The sequence below is a fragment of the Magallana gigas genome, chromosome 5 (assembly GCF_963853765.1).
Source record: "Magallana gigas chromosome 5, xbMagGiga1.1, whole genome shotgun sequence".
In the NCBI taxonomy this organism is placed as follows: domain Eukaryota; kingdom Metazoa; phylum Mollusca; class Bivalvia; order Ostreida; family Ostreidae; genus Magallana; species Magallana gigas.
Window position 1 is genome coordinate 3,632,307 of NC_088857.1, and position 24,702 is coordinate 3,657,008.

General features: G+C 35.4%; 2 protein-coding genes across 16 annotated transcripts; one reads left to right on the plus strand and one right to left on the minus strand.

Moving 5' to 3' along the window:
* Positions 1–409: 409 nt before the first annotated feature.
* Positions 410–4,761, minus strand: LOC105326418 (large ribosomal subunit protein uL14). The gene is made up of 5 exons (XM_011426438.4): positions 4,692–4,761; positions 3,963–4,046; positions 3,495–3,623; positions 2,455–2,568; positions 410–520 (listed from the first exon to the last, which is right to left on the minus strand). Exons 1-5 carry the CDS (start codon positions 4,702–4,704, stop codon positions 438–440), a joined length of 423 nt encoding a protein of 140 aa, XP_011424740.1. The 5' UTR covers positions 4,705–4,761; the 3' UTR covers positions 410–437.
* A 2,153-nt stretch (positions 4,762–6,914) lies between these two features.
* LOC105326419 (LIM zinc-binding domain-containing Nebulette) lies at positions 6,915–23,482 on the plus strand. 15 transcript variants are annotated; one of them, XM_034451280.2, is made up of 12 exons: positions 6,916–7,128; positions 11,209–11,303; positions 12,406–12,490; positions 14,001–14,105; positions 15,325–15,429; positions 16,187–16,291; positions 17,171–17,345; positions 17,925–18,053; positions 19,633–19,656; positions 20,872–20,961; positions 21,639–21,781; positions 21,980–23,482. In XM_034451280.2, the coding sequence occupies exons 1-12, from the start codon at positions 7,060–7,062 to the stop codon at positions 22,154–22,156; spliced, it is 1,302 nt and encodes a 433-aa protein (XP_034307171.1). In that variant the 5' UTR covers positions 6,916–7,059; the 3' UTR covers positions 22,157–23,482. The 15 variants fall into 15 exon arrangements, with proteins under 15 accessions (XP_034307195.1, XP_034307260.1, XP_034307276.1 ...); XM_034451304.2 differs by lacking the exon at positions 20,872–20,961 and having other exon boundaries at positions 6,915–7,128; XM_034451326.2 differs by lacking the exon at positions 17,925–18,053.
* Positions 23,483–24,702: the final 1,220 nt, after the last annotated feature.

Below are 24,702 nucleotides of genomic sequence, written 5' to 3' on the forward strand. Positions count from 1 at the left end.
AATTAATTACATTTGAAAACTCTTGTAATGGTAATTTAATTGAAGAATTTAAGCAAGTAATTGTAATTTAATTAATTACTTTCCATTGTAATTGACCCCATCCCTGATTATGAGGTGATAATTTTGGTCGAGGCGTGATCAAATCTATCATAAAGCCTGAAGGGCTTTATTGAATTTGTAATTATGGATCATGCCCCTACCAAAATTATCACCTCATAATACTCAAAGAATGATTCCTTCTTCCTTAAATTATTACACTTGATATGTAATACAGTATTCCATTTGTTTTTTATGTAGTTTTTCAGCAATGTACACAGACTACAATAGATGTAGCAACTACTCTGTGGACATTTATTTTATTCGCTGCCTTGATGAGAATTCTTCACCAACTAACAAGCAACTCTATACCGTGGTTTTTTTTCCTTTATTTTGTACATTTATGCAATGGAGCTGGCGTTTGATGCAATACGGGGCCATAAGTCTGCACATTCTTTAGCTACAGGTCCAGTGATAGCTGATCCTGGAATAGATAAAGAAAATCACACGTAAAACAAATGCTCTGGAAGAGGCAAGTCATTGTACTGTAAAAGAACAAGTACATTTACTTGCATTTAGTACATAATAACACAGAATCAAGATGTCACAGGACTGTATTATGGATGTAATAATCACAACAGAATGTAGAACAATCACTAATTATTATACTTTCATGTTGAATACTGAAATCTGATGGTTTAGACACAGTTGATAATCTGTTCTATTACCCTCAGCGTTAGCAACAGACTTGGCAACAGGAAACACATTGAATTGTTACATGCGTGTAAATGATGCACGTTCAGTTTGCCTTAGAATTCAAGTCATTCCTACAGAAAAGCAGTTAAGTTTATGACATTCAGTATAATAAAATAAATAGTGCCTGTTTGGGAGGATAACAGTTGAAATCGACACCCCTCAAAATCCACTGTCAACCTCTGCTTCACATGGGTTGACAATGGTTTTCTCAGGGTGTTGTCGATTTCAACTGTTAACCTTCCAAACAGGCACTATTTATTATTATTATATTTTCATGTTAAATACTGAAATCTGATTGGTTAAGACACAGTTGACAATCCGTTCTATTACCCTCAGCCTTAGCAACACACTAAGCAACTGGTAACACAACGAATTGTTACATGCGCGTATATTATGCGCATACGGTTCGGCGTAGAATTCACGTCTTTTCTATATAAAAGCAGTAAAAAACACTCTAATATTAAGACATTCAGTATAATAAAATAAATAGTGCCTGTTTGGGAGGATAACAGTTGAAATTGACACCCCTCGAAAACCATTGTCAACCTCCGCTTCGCGTCGGTCGACAATGGTTTCCTTGGGGTGTCAATTTCAACTGTTACCCTCCCAAACAGGCACTATTTATATAATGTTCTACATTCCATTGAAGTAATTGAAATTTAATGTTAAATGACACATGCTATTTACAACAGGTGAAAAGTATATGGGAAATTTAGCTCTATCATGAGGGTGACAAGAAGTACACCTCTGATTGGACCGTATCTCAAAATTCTTTTCATGAAATTCAGCTCTAATTTCCATTGCTTGTCACTGCTGAAATCAGTATGTCCTTTTTAGCTTGAATATTCTTCTAATAATACCATGTAAACTCAATAGGCCAGAATATTTTTCCCTAGGTGCAGGGAACAGCTCAGTATGATCTATTGCCTGAGGCCAACGGCTGAGGGCAAAAGATCATATTGAGCTGTTCCATGGGAACAAATTCTGGTCTATTGACTGTTCAGGCATAGAAAAATTGTTTCGTTACGGTACCCAATTCCTTTTTCTAGTTAGTTTTCAGCGTTTTCAATTTGCATATTACAGATGGTTTTCGTGCCATTATGCAATATACTAAGATTTTTTTCATCTTTTACATGCGTCAACCAGTTATGACATCATATCGTATGACGTACAGAAAAATTACTTACTACACATTGCTGTGAAATAATCGGAAAGCTTTAACATACCCGCGTTCTGAAATACTTTGCCGGTCCAATAAATCGAAGTCTATTGACCGGCAGCCTAATAAATTTCAGTCTACTGACAGGCAGTTCAAAATAGACGCAAATACTTAATTTTTTAAAAAAAACAACAAAATCCCTTTGATTAGTAATAAAGTTTTTTTATGATGGAGAATTCTGTATTCTAACACGTGTATCTTCCACAAATCCCAATGCAGTGGCATTATCAATTTTTGATTCATTTGTCAAAGCCTGAAAGCCTACTTAGCATATTGTTTTTAGGGAAGCTAAATCTAAGTGGAAACATTTATGCCCAATCAGGTGCCAGGTTAGGTCTGTAAGACAGACACATGAGATCAGTATGAGGTCTGCGGTGATCATCCCTTGTGTCTGCCATTCCTGATGTAAAACCACTGACCATTCCTGATGTAAAACCACTGACCTTTCATTTCTCCCTTATTGTTGACTATGACCCCCGCATTATCTTCGAAGTATATGAACACCCCATTCTTCCTCCGAACAGGTTTCCTTTGTCGTATCACCACAGCAGGCATAACTACAAAAGACAATTGATATCATCTAACACAAAAGATAAAGAGTTGTTTTTCTCTTTGTGATGTTACTTAAACATTTGTATTCATATAAATAACAATTATAGATCAAAATTATAATGCAACCCAATAAATGCATCATCAATTACAAGCTTTAGGAGCTATGACCAAGTGTTAGAAGAAACTTGTACAATGCACAAACTAGGGTTGGGACGATACTGTACTTGGCCGATTTGGTACATATCACGATACGATACAAATCATGATACACTGCAACTCAATGAAAACATGAAAAAGAGTTCTAAATTCATTTAAATTGTTGATGTGTTACTGTATGTCCAAAGTGATTTCATTATATTTCAAATGAGCATTGCACAATTTACAAATTACTTCAGTCTTATCTGTGTTCTGTACAGTATTTTTGTCATAAACAGGTAGTTCCAAAAGTTTTTCACACTCCAGATTAAGCTTCATTACAGTTTTGACAATTTACATTGTCATCTGCCATCTTTGTATTTTTATATTAGGCGTGTGGACTAACAATATACAATAGATGAAGCTCAAACATTTTTGGAAAATGAAAAAAAAAAAGTTTGAACAGGTAACGTTATAACAACAGTAATTGTATCGATCTAGCAAACTATATTAAATCCGCAGAACATTTACACAAACAGGTAAGGAAAGTTGGACAGACTGTACACCTACAGTTCTGTGTAACTAAAAGATAAACAATGCGCAATTTATTGCACACTGACATGCTTGTGGTCCAAAATTATCACATGTTTTTGTGTGAAATAAATTGAAGTTTGTTTATTTTTCTGTTTTTCAAGAACAACAGCTCTAATGTGTGTCAACAGTTATTTAGATCTACATATAACTCTGTTACAATATCCAGTATCTTACTGGCCCCCAGTTTGAGCAGTTCACCCACCCTTTTTTCTAAGTTCTGGCTTTCCTTTCTTGACTGTGGCAACAAACATGTCTCCAGCTCCAGCAGCTGGCATTCTGTTGAGGCGACCCTTGATACCGCTGACAGCGATCACAAACAGATTCTTGGCACCTACAAATGCATTTGAAAGATTTTACTCAAAAATGTTAAACTAAACAAAACTATATCTGCATATTAACATTTGTATCTGCATACTAACATCTGTATTTTTCAAACTTTTGAAAACATTTTTCATTCTTCATTTTTAAAAAAATGTATTTAATTCATTTAACAAAACTATCATTAGACTATATAACTTAGTTAAGTGCTTTGAAGTGATCGAGAGCTTTATCAAAATGCTTTCACATGTCCTACTGAATCAGACCAAATTTTGACATAAAATATATATTCTGCAATAAACAAATATTTCTTTATTTGTACGCTGTAATTACAACTTTCTGCTGTACACACCTGTATTGTCGGCACAGTTAATGACTGCACCCACAGGCAACGCGAGGGAGATACGGAACTTCCCTCCGGCCGAACCACCACGACCTGAAAGTCAGGGAAAAGGCATCAAATCATGAACAGTACATAAACTACATCCACAATTCACTGTTTCATTGTCAGATACTGCTTTGCTTTACTTGATTGTGTGTGTTTATATCTTAAAATTTAACTGTGAATCAATCCAGGGACATATACATCCCTGGTCAATCACAACTCTTGTCCTACGACAATTTTTCAATATGCAAGAGTTAAGAAACATAAACGCTGTAGAAATCTAAATCAAGGGCACCAAAATGGAATTGTCCTTTATTTCTTTTAATTACTGGGTATAGTAACTCTTCACATCATGAAAAAGAAGAAACTATTTCGTTTGAAACCAATATGGCAATACATTTATTAAGCCTCATGCACTTAAGGTTGTAATTATTTGATGAATTCATAGCTCTACTGTGTATCTAGTAAATCTAGTTAGGTGTAGAACTGTACAAGACGGTTTATAAACTAGTGTTTACATACTGCTACTGGGTAAAGATTGTTATATTCTATTTAATTAGTTTTAAATTCCGGTATCAACGTCTATAGAGTGAAAGTTAAGCTTTTCGTCTAACATATAAAAGCTTATTGCTGTTATCTGAGCTTTAGATTTGTCGATGTCATTGGATAAAATCTATAAGTATAGGATCCCCGTACCTCTCTTAGACATATTGTATTTGTAAAAGGAAGTTGCGCATGAACATGCGTTGTGAACACCCCGAGCCCGATGTAAATTCTCTCTCTCTCTCTCTCTCTCTCTCTCTCTCTCTCTGAAAAGAAATAAATATTGATATTTACATACGTTTAGAAACAAATGTTCTTAACCCTTACATTGTTAATAAATATAAATATGCAATAATGCAATATTGCTTAACCCCAATGAGGAATGTCAGTAAAATAATTACAGATGTCATTAGTGTGATTGTTTTTGGCACTAATTTTGATATCTTCTCTTTTATTGCTGAATTTAACGATTTCCGAAGTTAAATTAAAAGAACCTGAGTATACGATTATATATGCTTGAGCCTTCTCCTTCCGCAACCATATATCTATATATGTGCGGTGTGAAACACCACATAACATTGAGTTGCAGTTTTCAAAATCTTCATCATGTAATATATGAGAGGCTCGACATTCACGTGGATGCACATGCACGTGGATTTTTAACTTTTCTTTGTTTTTTAAAAGCTGTAAGATCAGTCTATATTCAATTTTAGATCACTTACATAATAAAATTGTTAATTCTATATAAACTAATTCTTTGTACAACCGTTGATAATAATTGAAATTAAGTTTCGTGGATTATTCCTGTTCAGACTGTTATTTAAAGACCATCGTCTTGCGGTACGATGAGACAAACAATAATATTACCGGTTACAACTGCGTGAAATATTAATCAATTACCCTTTGAAACCATTGACAATTCGGAACGTTGTTGCAATTGTAGTCAAATTTAAAAATCCACGCACTTTAAATTCTAAAAGAATAAGAATTCGATATCAACTTTCGTACTGTCTACATTCACTTATTATTGCTCGATAAACATTTTCCTAGTAAAACCGACGACAAAGTTAATTTGTTTTTGAAGAACAACATATTTCAAATATCTCGCTTCGTTGTTCCTATTATAGATTAGAGAAATTAAGTTAATTAACTAATTATCATGCACGGGTGAATATGTATATAATGTAAAAATGAACTCGTGACAGTGTATGAACTTACTGAACAATTAAAAGGAAACAATATTTCATGATTAGAAATCCAGAAATAGCGTGTCCTGCTCAATTAAGTTCCTATTCTGACAGCATACATTCTCAGGTTACATGTACATAAACTTAATTATTCGTTAATTTGTACTGTACATGTATGGGAAACAAATATTTTTCGTTAAGCAGTACTGTATATACATGTACATGTATATAGATCCAGAGACGTAAATAACATGGTGATATTTATGTCTCTGAAAGATACAATCGTTTTTGTTTTTGTTTTCCATTTCAGTTCCTTGATTGAAAGAGCTATATATTATTCGAAATGGATAAACTCTTTCTCTCCCTCCCCCCCCCTCTCTCTCTCTCTCTCTCTCTCTCTCTCTCTCTCTCTCTCTCTCTCTCTCTCTCTCTCTCTGTTCGGGTTGAGCAGAACCACTCCCACATAGACTAGTTGTGTATATATTATGATTGGAAACACTCTGAAATACTCGAAGAGATTCATTTATATACTGTATAGGAAATTAGATAATTATATTAGATTCTTTAAAAATATTAACGCACGCATTGAAACTGTTTACACCATATATTGCCATTCAGCCAATAGCAATGCATTTTAATGAGGAGCGTATTAAATATTCTTTTTATATTTGAACAGAGCACAATGAAAGAAATTACAACCTTTTTTCATAATAACATTCGAGGCTTATCAAACTTTTAAAGTAATATCCACAATTTAAGTTCTTATACCTTGAAAAGGCACACGATCTTTTAGCATGTTTAATGCATTGTGTTGACAATCAGATTTTTTTAATTTAATTTGTTTCGTTTAATTGATAACATGTTCATTCTAAAAGCATGACATTTAATGTGATGCATTGCACGTATAATTGTTTTTGAGTTTTGAGACGATCCATACGGTGGTATTTTCTCTTGAGTTATCTATCTTGAATTACCTACAGCGGGGAATTCTCGACAAATATTATTAAAACGATCACCCACAAACGGTTTTAAAATAATTTGATAGTTCATACTACTTACTCACATGGTATTGAATATAAATTAAAAGAAATATTTTGTTTTAAACATCGCATACATCTGGTGAAAATAGCGACAGATTAAGTGTCTTTAACAATTTTTTTCTTGGCCATACACACCACATGCGTTCCATAGATCTTGACTCTGACATCACTTCCGCATTAGAAAAGGGCTTCAAGTATCTCATACCTATTTGGAAGTTGAAACTAGAGTATCGTGTTTTGATTTCAATTTGAGTGATTTTAATTTATGTGATTACTTCAGTGGTGACATTCACAATGAGCAAGAAGTGTGCAAAGTGCGAGAAGACAGTTTACCCCACGGAGGAACTGAAATGCCTGGACAAGGTCGGTAATTTGAATAATGGAGGCTTCTGTTGGAGGCTAATCCGTGCCCCCTCCTCTTGCTTCAGATTATACAATATAAATACCCTCGATACGGATACTGAGATAGTAATAGGAAATAGTTTTATAAGCGATACAATTTGATTTGAGGTAGATATTGAATCTATCATCTTTAGATGTACAGCTACTGTTGAAAAATGGGCGGGACCGATATTCAAACCTTGTTGCAACATCTCTAACTTTTGGCTTATGGACCTAGTGTTTTGATGTAATGATGTTTATCCTATTGAACAAATATGTGAAAACTATGTTAATGAACTAAATTCTTGTTTAACTAAAGTGAAAAGTTTCACTCAAGAAAATCAGGATCATAGAACAATGTTTATTATTGATGTTCAGTCAAAACTGAGAGAATTGAATCAATTTTTAGGTAGGAAGATTACTAATTTTTGCAATATTTTACATGAAATAAAAATGTTCATGTTTATTTATATTAAAATTAAGGTTTTTTTTGTTCAAATATATATTAAAGTTAGATAAAAGATGATTTTGTTTTGGAGGTAAATACATATTACATAATAGGCTTCATTGGTTTTAGAGGTACACAAAACATACAAATTCTGGATTGTAGATAAATCATCTGTTCCGTCTTACATTGTAATATGTGGTTAGATAGGACTACTGTTATTACACTTGTATGTATAGGTACAGAACTGTGACTCATGTGTTGCCATTCTTTTACTCTGATTGTCCTACTGAAAAAATAAGGGGGAAACCAAGGCAAAATTCTCGGTTCATCTCATTGTACAAAAAGATTCTGCTAAAAGGATTGCCTCTTCAGACTTTGAATTCAGAGCCTTTTCTGTGGGGTTCTCATCAGCTTTGTTGGTAGATTTTGAAGTACATGCATTAATGTTCGTGTTGGTTCCTCAAGTCTTCTCAAGACTTAGAAGCACACACTTCTGTTGAATGTGGTTTCTACAAAAGTGGAAAATGTTTTTTGTATACATCCCAGTGCCTGCTATATTTGGTTTGAAGGAAGTTGTTGAAATTTGCACAATGTAAGTTTATGGAGTATTTCCCCAAATATAGAGATCTTCAATTCAGCATTAATTTGCTGTTAATATACAATACAAATACTCTGGTTATTGACTGCAGTTACAACCATGTCACTCATTGTACATATGTTCTGACACCCATTACCTGTAAAACATGCCATAGTAATTAGCATGTGTAACCTGTTTCTAATTAATGGGCATGACCTTAATTGGTGACACACATAAATTTCTTGATCAGTAATAACTGTCAGCATGGGCTCTACAAACAAAAATCTCACTGATCAGAATATTGATAAGCCCTCATTTGACCTACAGCAGAGCCAAACGGTGATTGACTGATGAAGTGTGTCACGTCATGCATCACTGAGCACGGACTCGGTGGACTGTACCATCTGTTGACAAGTTTCTGATAAAGTCGATGACTGGAGGGTCAGCTATGTGAACGTTTGTTGTGATAGTTGACAACTCCTTTGTTTTGGAATGTTTGCGAGGAAAACCAAAAATAAATATGGTGAATCAAGAATTCCAAATAGAAGACAGGTTATCCCTCCCCCTATGGAGGAGAGAGAATCCACACAACACTGCCATATTTACACAGCTATCTTATCTGCCAAGTATACAAATTTTATTGTTATCTCACTGCACGAAAATATGAGTGTAGATCTAGGAGTTTTAAATAGATAAGAGCAGGTACAAGAGCTGAATGCCCTGATTTTTAATAATATGCATTTATGTCTCTGTGAAAGGTTAAGTCCCAATGTTTAATTCAACTTAATTCTGTGAACAGCAAGACTTATGCGCAAGGGTACTGTAACCACATGCTAAGTTAAATCTAAGTGTTGGTAAAGCTTTGAGTACATTATGGAGGACAGGTATTTTAAACAGGTGTAAATGATCTAAAGGACTCTGTCAGGTCGAGACAGGTGTTAAATGGAATCAGCTGCTGGGATCTTGTGGAATTTAATTGTAGCCATTGATTAAGAGTTGGCCTCATTTATATGCATGAGTAGCCATCATGTTTTACCTATTATGGTCATGGTGTGCAATGATTCATTTTGTTGATGCTTTAATTCAGGGGCTATTTCAAGACCCGTTAAAAAATGTCTTATAATACAGATCATAGTCACCAGTATTGAAATGTTTTGAAAGAGTTGGTATTATTTAAATATTCAGATGAATTGTATTAAAAATGTTTAAAAAGGTATAACTGTGCAATTGTTGTTGGCTTCTACATGTTTCTGTACAGTGCTTGAAACAAATACAAAAACTAGGTGAAGGATTTAAGTAAGTACGCAAATTGTAGAACTGTACATCTCAAACGGTACTTCGCTCAGGAAGTGTTGATAGTTTTAGCTTTGTTACATCTTACATCCTAAGTATCCAAAGCAGCCAGGGGTGTTCTCAAAACCTGCTGCACAGAAGGCTGCCACTCAAACTTGGAACTCCGCCACAAAACAAAACAAAAAAACCCATCAGGAAACTGAAATGCATAATATGGAATGCATTATATGTTTCAGTCTGCAATGAACTTCTTGGTTTTAATTATAGTCAGGAGTGCACGATGTACCAGTCGTGCCCTGAAGTTTTACGTTAAGTTTATTGGAGAAGCGTGAAGTGTAGCGTAAATCATAGGGAAATACCATAAGTATTCTCTAAACATTTCAATATTTTAGTGATTATATTTAGACTACACGTGTAATATTGAGGTGTTGATTCTCAGGTGGTGGTAGTGTTTGTGTGTGTATAACCTATCCTTCACATCACAAAACATGTTCATCAAGTCACAGTATCAATAAATGTCCAGTCATGCTCGGTACAATGTTGACGGCAGATGATAGGCAATGCTTACTCCCTCACATTGGCAGTTTCAAACTCCTATGCGGGGAACCTGTCCAAGAAATCTGCGTAGTACAGTTGTTTTGTGAAACATTGCAGACTGACAGACAGTCATGTTAACCGTTGTAATATTTAAGAATGACTAGTATTCATCTAGCGGCTGTACAGCATATAGATTACGAGGTATAAAAAACACAGATTCCAGTTCGGAAGTGCTATCACAACATCCTCAGCTGGAGAGCTTGCCAGCGTGGTTCACGGGCATTGGGAGAAATTCCTCCAGTTATCTTTCCCAATCACTGTTCATCAGACAATGAACCAAGGCCCACACTTGTTGAGAGTTACCAGTAAAGGTACTAGGGAGTGTATATATATGACAGCCAGCGGGGGGATACATGATCTTGTTACACATAGAGATGAAGGGATCTGAAGTTGATATACTTGGTGTGATCAAGAATCATGTAAAATCAGATATTCATATATTTTATATTTTAAGCGGTTGACATCTAAGGGTGAGATGGGCCCAGTCAATAATTATTGAGGATTGTAATCAGTATTTTCTGAGCTTATGATAAGCTACAATAACTATAACTGAAATGAATGTATGATTGTGGGTCTGTATTTGCCGGCCCTGGCTCTCAGTGTTTATATTGGAGGTATTTGTTTGGGGGAGTTTGTATTCACTGATCATACTTTCCCTGCTCTACTTCATCTCTCTAGTGTTTTATGAGATAATCAGGTGTTGTATCAGCAAGAGGCCAGCTACAAGCTTAGTGGCCAGTCTCCTTATCTCAGACAAAGACCACATCTCTTTTGTCAATTACTAATTGCTGGAATCATTGTCTGGGATTTTGAATCCCTCGTAATCGTAGAATTCCTGACATTCTTCAGTGAGTAATCTACGTAGCAATCTTACAACCACTGCCAAAGTTAACCCAATCCTACAGACACTCAGAATCACAATTCTATTTCTAGACTTACAGAATCACTAAAATTGAAATAAATTACAAAACCAAAAATGCGGGGGAGGGGGATGATGAAACAAAGATGTGTACATATCTACTTGTAATCAGCATGATTATATATGGCCATTCCTCCAAGATAAGAATGCTTGTTTTTCTCATTTATATTTCTTGATCTGACCTTCTTGCTGTGTATGTTTCATTTTTGATAATTTTTTTACTTTCAGTTTTGGCACAAAGCATGTTTCAAGTGCGATGTTTGCAACATGACCTTGAATATGAAAAACTACAAAGGCTACAACAAGATACCCTACTGCAATGTGTAAGTCTACTGTCATAGTAATCCTACTGCAATGTGTAAGTCTATTGTCGTAGATTGGAGATTATGAAGTCGTAGATTGATACTACAGATTTCTTGCGTGTAAGTAACAAGTGCTTGCAATATCAAAGAGAGGCACAGATTTATCATACACAGAACAAGTCTTCATATCATTCAAGATCAAATGATCACCGGAACAATAAAAATGATATTGTCAATGAACTTTTAAAAAAATATCAAAAACTTACGGGGACTGAAAAAACCCATCATAATATTGATGTTATAAACAAATTCAAACATGAAGTTTTTCATTGAAAATATACTATACACAATATGAATGGTCTACTGTGTAGATATTGCAGATGATGCTGTGTCTGTTGTGTCAGTAATGTCACAGCAACAGACACAGCATCGTCAGTAATGTCACAACAGACAAGGCATCTGATGCTGTGTCTGTTGTGATATTGACGATGCTGTGTCTGTTGTGACATTACTGAGATGCTGTGTCTGTTGTGACATTACTGACGATGCTGTGTCTGTTGTGACGTTATTGACAATGCTGTGTCTGTTGTGACATTATTGATGGTGATGATGCTGTGTCTGTTGTGACATTACTGACGATGCCGTGTCTGTTGTGACATTACTGACAATGCTGTGTCTGTTGTGACATTATTTATGCTGTGTCTGTTGTGACATTACTGACGATGCCGTGTCTGTTGTGACATTACTGATGGTGATGATACTGTGTCTGTCGTGACATTATTGATGATGCTGTGTCTGTTGTGACATTATTGATGGTGATGATGCTGTGTCTGTTGTGACATTATTGATGATGCTGTGTCTGTTGTGACATTATTGATGGTGATGATGCTGTGTCTGTTGTGACATTATTTATGCTGTGTCTGTTGTGACATTACTGACGATGCTGTTTTTGTTGTGACATTATTGATGGTGATGATACTGTGTCTGTCGTGACATTATTGATGATGCTGTGTCTGTTGTGACATTATTGATGGTGATGATACTGTTTTTGTTGTGACATTATTGATGGTGATGATGCTGTGTCTGTTGTGACATTATTAACGATGCTGTGTCTGTTTTGTAGTCACTACCCCACCACCTCATTCACTGCTGTAGCTGACACACCGGAGAACCAGAGAATCAAACAGAACACCAAAGTACAGAGCAATGTGAGTATCAGGAGAGAGAGAGAGAGAGAGAGAGAGAGAGAGAGAGAGAGAGAGAGAGAGAGAGAGAGAGAGAGAGAGAGAGAGAGATAAAACATCACATTTCTGCCTGAAGACAAAGATAAATAGATGTACACAACTGATGTCAGCAGTTTGAACACAATCCCTGTAAGACATTCCAGATTGAGTCAGAGAGAATTGTTGTTTGTGGAGAGTTCTAGACTGTTTGTTTGTACAATTGTTATTGTACAAATTACCTTACCAAATCAGGAATAAGTTTTTTTTTACTAAAACTTGGATAATACACACTTTATTTAGCATTGGATTAAAAAACTGACAAAATTATAAGAAGTTTACCTAAGTTACATAATCTAAGAAATGAAACTATTCAAATCTTGAAGTGTAGGTCACATGTCCTGAATTACAAGATGAAACATTTGTTGATTTGTATGAATTTATTCCTGCCCATTCAGTAATCTATTTACAGACATTTAGTTGTAACTGTAAAATCAGAAATAACTTCCTGCCATGAGATGTGAGAGTTGGATAAAGTGCCTCACTTGTAGTTATATTTTCTTCATAACTGCCTACAAGTGTGTATATGAGTAAAGAAAGAAAAAGCAAGGAAGAAAGTCCCCTCAGCCAGTGATAAGTGAGCTAATGTAAACACTGCACAAAAAGAGGCAATAACCGGACAGAAATAATTAAACAACGCAGTTTGTATGTGCTCATTGTCACGATTATACGATATATGCTGCGCTATGCTGTTTGAGTGATCCAAGCAGCAGCCATTGTTGTCAAGAAAAAAATTGTGTACAAATGATTAAATAATTAATAAATATTTGTTCACATGACCAATACATGTATCAAAATAACATCAAAATAACCAAGACTAAGTAAAGAACCTGAGGTTCCTTAAGATCTGCGTAGAACAGATTTTTTCCCCTGAGCACAGAGAGATGCTAGTGATGTACACAGCGATGACCTAGCAGAACGTCTGCTTCAGAGGAAGTAGCTGATACATTGTTTAATTTACCATGCAGAGGGAAGCTCCTCTGCTACCAAGTTCAAGAAATGTAGATTATTAGAAGGTCTAGGATCCAAGGTTAGGGTTGAGTTGAGGCTAATGCTAGATTTAATTTTTATTAAAAATAATACCAAGCAGGGAAGGGGGAGGGGGTGTAACACTTGAAAGTTCATTAGCTATTTTATCTTTTAAATATAAGGTTTTTTTCTGGAAAAACTGTACATCATAGATTATTTTTAGAAGCATGTGATTATTTTAACCTGACTAAAGATGATTGGTTTGGGTTGCAACCAAAGCTAACAGCAGGGCTCATAAGCATTCAACTTTTTCTGAAAGTTACCGCCAATGGCATAGGCCGCATCAGACTGATTCTTTTTATTAACCTTTATTGACTCCACACAGTTGGACAACATCAAGGAAGTCTGGTCACCGGTTTGTTTGTCTGTCTGTTTCTGTAATAATGTCATAGTTGGTATTCTGACACAGGTCCAATACCACAGCGACTTTGAGAGACAGAAGGGATCGTACACACAAGTAGCGGACACCCCCGATATGTTACGTCACCAACAGAACACCAAGAATATCAGTCTGGTATTGCTATACGTATCACTTGGCACGTGTAGTCAGAGTTAGCTCCCTTGTCCCCGCTCCATGTGAGGAGTTATGTGCCCCTGGATGTCAGTGTTGTAGAATTAACCACGGATCATGCCGAGAGTTATTGCAGTCATTGCTTTGCAGTTTAAGTTTGTTGATTAACTAATATTTTATTGCATGTACAGGCCACATGAACATGACATTAATTGCCCAGTATTCTGAGATTTTCCAGGATTTTATTGGTTTTATATTACATGTATTGATCATTCTGTCTTGGTACAGTTACAGCTGGTATGAAACATGACCGTGTAACTTGATTGACAGAGGAACTTTTTACTTTATAATTTATTAATACCTAGACCCTGTCCCAGCATCAGTTCTGTTTACAGTTTGTCCCAGTTCTGATTCCCTGGTTAATCCTGTCCTCACTCTAGTACCTGATTAGAGAACACTTGATTTATAATTGTATTGTAAATACAGAGTTAGTGGGTGTTACATATCCCAGTAAAAGTGGGGAGCAAACACCAGAAGGAAGTTTACACAGATACAGGGAAGCCATGCAGAAGACCGTCTATTTCCTTCCCATGCTTCCTTTACTCACATTTGTAATATTATGCATATTTCAAAGTCTAGTTTCTGATTTCAAAGGTTATGAATCCTCATATTGACACAGAATTTTAATTCCTTAATCACAATGTTACAAAATCATGATTAAAATAGATCATTGTTCCATTGAGTAGGTTTTACTTGGTTTGTTTAAAACAGTAAATGATTATGAATTCAAAGAAACTTGATACAAAATCTTTTAAATAGTAGTCAGATTTCTGCATTTGGAGAATGACTGTATGTTTAATATTTCCCCAATACCATAGAACCTCATTTCTACATTGTACACCATCAGATTTAGTGCACTGGGTAGAATACCTACATACTACCTAGGACTACACTCCAGTTACCATGTCATGATGGCTACCAGCCATGTGTCTGCCATTATCTGAGAATTCTAATCCACTAACACAGCTGTATAAAGCATGAAGTTTCCAGATATTGACAGTGATGTTAAAGCTGCATGAAGCCACATGCATGTCACATCACTGTTTTAACTTAGAAAAGGATTTCTTGATTTGTGTACAGTTAATTAACATATGAGAGCGACACTGATAAATGAGATGAATTCGTGAGACAATATCTCGAGATGTCTGTTTTTTAATGACAGATCGAGTATCATCGAAATTTTGAGGAGTCCAAATCGAGCTTCACCTGTGTTACGGATACCCCGGTCATGAAAACACAGCTTACCAATACCAAGAACGTCAGCTTGGTAAAGTCTCAGTGTGTTCAGCCTCGCCCCCCACCAGTGTGTTGGGCAGCCATTGTTATAAGTACTGTCAAAGAGTGTCACTGTGGTCTAACAATTTTAAACGAGTGGAGATGACTTGGATGTTTTTTTTATTTAACATTAATCAATCGGTTAGCATAATAAAACACTGAAATTGACCTATCACTGCTTTTGTTTGGAATGTTATTTCTTGCTTTGATTGGTGTAAAGGGTATCACAAGAATTTTAAACAATTCAAGTCTATAATATACTCTTATAGTTGAAGCCACTCCTTAGACACCTCAAAACCTGCAGAGCTTCAACGACTCAGTGTGGTAGCGGTACAGGCATGTGAACGAGATTCCTTTTTCCTGTTCAAACTCAGCTGTACTTAAGTCTTACAAATTGCAAAGAAGCTCTCTTCCCCCACCCCAGTTCATCTTTCAGCCTGCTTTTTTTTTTGGTCACAGAAAAACCCAGGACTTGTTTGAGATGCTATGCAAACCCCACGGCACTTGGATATCCATCCAAATTTCAAAACATCCTTTTCGCCCAATGCCTGGCATAATTCAAATAGATAATAGCTCATAGCAGCAGAATTTTATAAAAATTGCATTTAACATTAATTAAATGTCACGGAAAGTCTTCTTACTCATTGAAATGTTCCAGAAATGTTTGAATCTGAATCGTAACATTTCTCAAGACGTTATGGATGTCTCAATGTGCAGTTTATTTCAATGTGAAACTCCTTGCCGTTTAGATTCAGTATCAAAAGGACTTCACGGATTCTAGAGGGATTTGTTACCAGGTTCCTGACACTGTAGAAATGAAAACACACCGCCGTAATATGGAAAACATCAGCTTGGTAATGTAATCGCCTTGCTTGGAATGTCACGAGGAGAATTTCATTCATTGATATTTTATTTTTCTCGAGTTTGTTTGCAGAAGTCAGAGCAGATCACATTACAGATGTTTGTGACATGGTTTTTGCATTTTTTTTTCAATTTTTATATGGTAAAAAAATGTTTTTTATTATTTTTTTGTTTGAATGGGTGAATAAATTGCCCTGTGTGATGAGAGGTATATCCCCTTGTTGAATAATATGCAACATGATAAGAGTTATATCCCTTTGTCCACCATCCCTCAGTATATCAGCATGGGCCATGAATGACCATGTGAACATCTGCAGTGATATAGAGTGGAGTTTATATTACCTTACTGTGTTGTTTGATATTTGAACCATTCTGATGTACTTTTTACAATTAATGTATTAAACTGTAAGACAATGGTAGCATCAGATAATATCCTTCATATTACATGTACCAGTATTGTTCAATATTTGAACAATTCTGATGTACTTTTTACGATTTATGTATTAAACTGATATATACGCGTATGACAATGGTAGATCAAGAAGAGTATCCTTCATATTACCATTATACCATTGTTGATGACATGACATGGCATTTTGCATGGTTTTACAAGTTTAAATTAAACCATTAATTAAGTTGAATGTTTGGATACTAACATCAGCCTGCATTTGATGTGTTAACCTCATACCTTTGTGAGTTGTGTGATTGCGTTGATATTGTTAATACAGGGTACACATTTGTAGCTAGGTCAAAATCTAAGATATCCATTTAGACAAATCAGTGAAAGTATGAAAACTTTTGATATACAGAATAAATCAAAACTGTGGGACAGTGAGAGATTAGATTAGTGAGTCTGACGTTTCTATGAACAGATCAAATACCATGCAGATTTTGAGAAGATGAAGGGCAAGAAGCTGACCGTGGTGGATGATCCGGAGATGATGCGGATCAAGCAGAACACCGCCATCCAGAGCAATGTGGAGTACCACAAAGTCCGCGACCAGCTCAGCGAGATGGAGCAGAAACGCCCGGACCGGGAGGCCAGAGGTATGTACCACGGGGACAGGGAACCAGTCTACAGGTCCCAGGGGGACCTCAGCACAGATGTGTGTGTGTGTTTGTGGGAACAGTCTACAGTTGCTAGGGGACCTCAGCACTGTTGTTTGTGCACACAGCACAGATGTCACAGTGTGTGCACACAGAACATGTCACATTGTGACCCCTAACCAACCTCTCAGATACTGATAATTACGATAATAAGATACCATTATAAATTTGTATTAGTAAAATAACAGTATGCTATCCAAGACATTGTACAGTGTGTTCTCAGAATCTCCTTCATCTAATCAGTGATAATTTCTGCAGCAAGATGATGTCTCTCTAAGATTTTAAAGTTAACTTTTAATTTTATGCCTGCGTCTGCTACATGTTTTACTTCTATTCAAGAGACTTGTTCATTCTTCCAGCAAAAGATCTGTATTAATTATAGACTCTACTTGTCTGTATGTCATTGTAAATACTCAGAGACTGACCACGCAAATCTGTTGTAACCTGAATTTTCTCTGATTCTAACTCTCTCACTGTTTTATGCATGATTGCCTTTTCTTTCCTTGCCGACATTTTTAGAAGTCCCCAGTCGTACTCAGCCTGGAAGGATAACTGATTATGACCCCACCCCTGCTAATACTGGAGGCACCCCATACTCCATGAGAAACTCGCAAGCCCGTGTTGTTTACGACTCAAGCATCGGAAAAGGTGAGTGAGTGCCCTCAATGTGTCCACTGACCGCTATAGCTGCTCGAAAGCTTTTGTGTGGAAAAATTAAGATAAAGCTCTTAGGAGTAGGCATGATTGAAACTTTAACAAGTCTATGTTGAATGATTTAACAAGTTTTGCTAGTAATGTGTGAACTTTTAATAGCAAGATAAAGCAGTAGAATAACTTGTTCAATTTTGTTGATAATCACCTACACGCACCTTTGACACAGTTTTTCAAATGACTTAAATCTTTTAATTACTAGAAGTTGACTTCAGTTTCCTTTTGTTTTTTATTTGTCTTTCCTAGAACAAGGTACACACTTTTTAAATTTTTTCCTGGACATTAGTTTGGTGCATTCTATAGACTTTAGTGTGCATGCTTCTGGCATGGTCGTGGGTAACCAATGTTAACTTGACTGACAGCGTGGAAGTCAATAGGACTCCCTTCTATTTACTCTCTATTTAAGACAAATATTTACAATTTTCTTTACCTTTCTTCCTCATAATTAACATTTTTATTTTAACTTTACCAGCTGTTTACTAAAAACAAAACTCTAGAATCTCAAATAAACAGGAAACCTTCATGGATGATGCATGTGCTTTGTTGTTTAATGCTAAATCATGATATTAATGGTTGTTTTTCTTTTAGATTTAATTTTCTTATCTATTTAAATAATAATGATACTGTGTACATAATAAACTCTATATCTTGTACACTGTACAACTGTCAAAGATTCCATTAAAGTTTTTAAGCTATGTTATGACATGTAGTATGAAAAAAAATTTGAAATCTTTGTTTGATTTCTTAATTTTACTTCAAAAGGTAAGTTCTCGAAAGGTGAATCTTAATCCTTTGACCATACTAAAGTCTTCATCAACCCAGCAGTAAGGGATGGGAGCGATTTGTGGGTTTTAATGGGAATGTAATGTACGTGGCAATGCATCTTGCATGTAACCCTAAATTTAGAAATTCCTTGGATGTCCCCGGACTGCATGTTATGTTGTTCAGATGATTGGAATGCCTGTAAATAGCCTGATACAGGGCTTACTTTTTACTTGTTGATTGCCCCCCTCCAACTAACTGTCTGTTACCAGTAGTGCTAAGTTATCCTGCGATTGAGGGAGAAATTCTTTGTTGTTGCATTTTCAGGGAGTAGTTATTAATTCAAGACAAGAACAACTGGACCATAGAACTAGGGACAAATCATGGAAATGGAAAGGGGAGGGCTCATGTAATCAGAGTTAAGGATAACATTCAATTTTTATTTTGATAAGTGTTGATAGAAGATGACAAGAAGACATTACAGAAGGTTACAATTTTCTTTCTTAGTCATCCAAATTTGTTCCATTTCCCAAGAAACTTCTTCCTGATTACATAAACTAATTGTAAAGGTACCAGTGTACTGGGCTCAATAAACAGGAAGGAAACTACCATATCCCAGGGACCAAATGGGGAAGCAGCAAGTGGGGGGGGGGGGGCTTAATGTAAGACCCAAAGGGTAATGAAATGGCCAAATAATCCAATTCAAGTCTGATATACATTTGACTGTATATGTATTCATTCTTTCTTGATTCAGAGGGTCCAGATGTTTTTGAGGAGGGTAAGGCTGCTCATAACCATGTTTAATGCTAACCGTCTAATTCTTCATCTCCATTGATCAGAATTAAAGCATTTCCATTAACATACTGAGGAATGTGATATACCGTTTATCATTTAATATTACTTGATCTTGGATTGATATCTTCTCATGTGCAGATATAATCAAGATTTTTTTAGCTTTTTCTTCTTGTCACATCTTTAACTTGCTTCAGATCTTTGGTGGTTGTGTGCGATAGTAAAAAGCTTGTAGTCAACACCCTGGTAAAGTGTCTGTTTTGTAGATAGACACTTGTATTTATCTACTTATGTACTCTATTTAGACACTTGACAGAAGCATGTATTGTAATCTACACTTATTATGGATATCATGTTTGTTACAGATACGAAGACAACAGTGGTATATCAAACATATAGACAGAAATGAATAATGTACACTTTATTACCATGGTCTACTGTGAAGACAAATGATTGTAGTCTATACTTAGTTACACTGACCTATGTCTTCAGTGAGGGCAAAGTTTGCATTGTTGACCAAGATCTTTCCTTAGTAGTTAGCCTGAAGGGAGTCTATACATTTTTTGGGGGGTGGAGATAGGTCTCATGGGACTAGTCAAATTTTTCATTACTGGTATTATCACAATTGTATGAAACCTTTAGGTCCACATTTGTATCAAATGCATATGCAATGGAGGTTTGTCTTATAGAAAAGAATATGCTTATGATTATAGAATATGTAATTTGCATAGGAAAAACCTGATGTAAATTTGAGATATATTATGAAACTTTTTGGACTAAAAGAGTAAATAAAAATAATAATATATGATAACAAAAAAAATAAAAACTCTCGAGAAACACATACAAGGCAGAATTCAGGATAGTTAATTCAGCCACGGAGGAGGAGTTTTATTATTTGCTTCAACATAATCAATGCTGTTTTGTTTTTCATTTATCGGTACTGATCATGGTTTTTAGCATTTATTACTTCATTGGTTGATTTCTTATATGACATGTAAAACATCAGATATTTTTCTTTTGAACATTCTCTGAATCACACATGTATGAATGAAATGCTTACTTTTCTTGATTTGCATTAATCAGCTCTACATTTAATGTTAAGTTCCATTGTTTCGCTTGATAACTTTTGAATTTTGCTTTGCTTCATTGCCTCTGACCTAAACACAGCATGTGACTCCTGTTTTTTGTTCGGTCTTTTCAGTGGAGGAGGTTCCCACTCGTAAGCCCGGCTCTATTTCTGACTATGATCCATTGAACAATGAGTTTGGATCCATTGGCAGATACAGCGGAGGTAATGGTTAAGTAGGGCGTCGGGCAATGGTCCCATCGCCAAGAGAGTCGTCGCGACATATAAGTCCTGTTTGTTGTCCTTAGCTTGGACAGACCCCCTGTCTAAAACCTATGGCTGACAACATTGCCCGCTGGGCCACACCTCAGTTTAGACTTACTCTAGCTCTAGAGGAGTCAAAATGATATAAAGTGTACTTTAACATCACATGAAAGTGTAAAACTTATTAATTATTATTAAAATTTTTATCCTCAGAGGTGTTTTATACAGGGTTTCCATTGTAAAGTTAGTAAATTCCAGCTATTCTGCCAATCTTCAGCTTTTGCTCTAATATTTCATGAAAAATTTAACTTGATTTAATACTCACTTATTATTTGGTAGAATTTGATTGCCTTGATTACTGACACATATTGTATTGTTTAGTTGAGACATGATTTGTATTGTGTAGGATAGACATGATTAAGCTGGTTTTGTAGATAGACTTATTAAAAAACAACCTGTTTTCTTGAGGATAGACATAATCACATGTTATTATATGAAAGATGGTCATTATTAGATGTAATTGTCATTCTCTGAAAGATGGACATTTTTACATATTTTGTGAAAAATAGATACAGTATGATTATGTTTTGTTGCGTGTTGTTTTTAACAAGAAATAATTTGATTACTCTCTTTTGTAGGGGACCCTGAACCGCCTCGTGGCTACCAGGCACCACCCCAGAGCTACCAGCCTCCACCCCAGAGCTACCAACCCCCGCCCCAGAGTTACCAGCCTCCCCCCCAGAGTTACCAGCCCCCGCCCCCACAACCTGCCTCAGAGGGGGTAATGTCAAATAATGTGGTCTTTCATATGTAATGTTTGTGATCTATAGATAATCGATTCTGTATTCAAGTAAAATTCTAGCAGTATTCAAGGAGGCAGAGACAATTTTAACTTCACCAATAGCAGTTTAAAAAATGCCTCTTTTTTGATTGTGGTCTTATTAGTATAGGAGCGTGTACTCTGGTTTATGTTTTATAGATGGTGTGTAAGGCGTTGTACGACTACACCTCAGCCGACGCGGACGAAGTCTCCTTCCAGGAGGATGACCTCATCATCCAGTGTCAACCAATCGATGAAGGCTGGATGGAGGGAACGGTCAAGCGAACCGGTGAACGGGGGATGCTGCCCTCTAACTACGTGGACCGAGTCAACTAGGCACCAGATAAACATTTAGGAATCAATTTATCAAAGTTATTATAAAAGTTCAATGTTATTACTGAAATGTTAGCTTTTATAAAGTTACTTCCCTTTTTATCTAAGTCTATTATGCGTGTTATGCTGCTATAGGCCCTATAGTTCATTGTTTTTAAGGCGGTGTTAATGTTATGCTATTTACTTCCTCATCGTCCTGTGTTTTTTCTTTAAACAAGAAAACAAGATGATCATGTACATCATTGTGTAAGGTAGCTTGGGGGATCCCCTATTTTGTGTAGGATTCTCCCCTTTTTTCTTTCTACACTTTCATCATGTAAGAGTTGGTCTATTTCATTCTCTCATGCTTCACATTAGTATTAAATGATGGCCCTGGCTCTGTGTTGAACTCTGACCGCCGGTCAAGTGATGGTTGGCTTAACACGAGTACTATGTGCCATGAACCACTGAGCCGTGAAGCTTGTCTACTTCCTATTGTTACAAGGAATAAACAAATTGGTGCAATCTAATTAGGGCGTATCTCGTGTAGAACCTGGTGATATTCGACAGCGTGACTGTTCTTTATCCTGTACACAAGGATTTCATACTACTCATAGGGTCTCTCCTATGATTCATTTAGAAATTGATTTTAAGGATTTTATATTTATTGGAAGCTTGTTCGCATACCTAGAAATCAAAGCTTTGCTCCTTTGTATAAAGTTGCCAGTAACTTATATTTTGAATTGAAGCAGACGCTAACGTGTTACTAAAACAGAAATGACAGCTCTCCCAGACCTGTGCAGGCGTGTTTTGGTCAGTGGAGTGTTTTAAGTATCTACAAAGTGGATCATTGCCTCACCCTGTAATCCTTCATCATGTTTCTTTTGCACGTTTACTTTATAGCCTGTGTAACCACTATTTTAATTTTTTTTCTAGTTTTAAATTTTTAAACTTGGTGGTCTTAATCAGAACCAAAGATGCAGTTTATAATTTAAGAACTCAAGCTGTTATTTAATATTTATATTGAACAAATTCAAACTTTGTACAGAAGTTAAATACTTCCCTTTTCCCTGTAAAGTTACATAATCAGAATGAAGATCAATGAGATGAAGATCTAAATCAAATTTGTCAACAAAAGGAAAAATCATGAAACAAATTCCCTATGTAAAAGTGTTGTCCTTTTTAGAATCTGAGTAAAACTGGTTCTGTAATCAGAAACTGCCTATATATGTCTGTGTACAAAGTAATGGATTATAGAATTCTGTGTACAAAACAAGGGATTTGCTTTTTTTTTTTAATCATTAATTATAAAATACTGATTATTGATTAAAGTGTTATGTAGATATTTTAGCAGATTGGTTTTGTTGTCTTTAATAAGAATGACTACATTCTGTTACATTATGAAGGGTTTTGCAATGAATGAGACATTTGCATTGTAACTATTATATATTGTAATTGTTATCCTCACGCTCCATGTATCATTGAAAGCATAACATTTTATTGTTAGCCCAACAATGGCCACAATTGAATCTTGGAGTGCAATTTTCACATAGTATCCTTTAATATTTACCGGTACATGTACATTGATTTGTCATACTAAAGTCTATTTTACAGTAACATTTACATCAAATTGTATTATCTATGTTGCAGTAACATTACATTCAGTTGTTACACTAACATTGATCTCATTGTAACACTGACTGTAACATTTACATTCAGTTGTTACACTAATATTGATCTCATTGTTACACAGACAGTAACATTTACATTCAGTTGTTACACTAATATTGTTCTCATTGTAACACTGACAGTAACATTTACATTCAGTTGTTACACTAATATTGTTCTCATTTTAACACTGACAGTAACATTTACATTCAGTTGTTACACTAATATTGTTCTCATTTTAACACTGATAGTAACATTTACATTCAGTTGTTACACTAATATTGTTCTCATTTTAACACTGATAGTAACATTTACATTCAGTTGTTACACTAATATTGTTCTCATTGTAACACTGACAGTAACATTTACATTCAGTTGTTACACTAATATTGTTATCATTTTAACACTGACAGTAACATTTACATTCAGTTGTTACACTAATATTGATCTCATTGCAACATTGATAGTAACATTTACATTCATTTGTTACACTAATATTGATCTCATTGTAACACTGACAGTAATATTTACATTCAGTTGTTTCACTAATATTGATTTCATTGTAACACTGACAGTAACATTTACATTCAGTTGTTACACTAATATTGTTATCATTTTAACACTGACAGTAACATTTACATTCAGTTGTTACACTAATATTGATCTCATTGTAACACTGATAGTAACATTTACATTCATTTGTTACACTAATATTGATCTCATTGTAACACTGACAGTAATATTTACATTCAGTTGTTTCACTAATATTGATTTCATTGTAACACTGACTGTATCATTTACATTCAGTTGTTACACTAATATTGAATTAATTGTAACACTGACTGTAACATTTACATTCAGTTGTTACACTAATAACGATCTCATTGCAACATTGACAGTAA

What these genes read in the sequence shown, in the direction of transcription:
- LOC105326418 (XM_011426438.4), bottom strand. An exon ending in GCCAGAACTTAGAAAAAAGG is followed by an intron (nt 2,569 to 3,494) that starts GTGGGTGAACTG and finishes TGTCTTTTGTAG; the next exon opens with TTATGCCTGCTGTGGTGATA. An exon ending in CAATAAGGGAGAAATGAAAG is followed by an intron (nt 521 to 2,454) that starts GTCAGTGGTTTT and finishes TATCTATTCCAG; the next exon opens with GATCAGCTATCACTGGACCT.
- LOC105326419 (XM_034451280.2), top strand. Translation starts at nt 7,060, where the DNA reads ATGAGCAAGAAGTGTGCAAAGTGCGAGAAGACAGTTTACCCCACGGAG. An exon ending in AAGATACCCTACTGCAATGT is followed by an intron (nt 11,304 to 12,405) that starts GTAAGTCTACTG and finishes TCTGTTTTGTAG; the next exon opens with TCACTACCCCACCACCTCAT. An exon ending in CCCGGACCGGGAGGCCAGAG is followed by an intron (nt 17,346 to 17,924) that starts GTATGTACCACG and finishes CGACATTTTTAG; the next exon opens with AAGTCCCCAGTCGTACTCAG.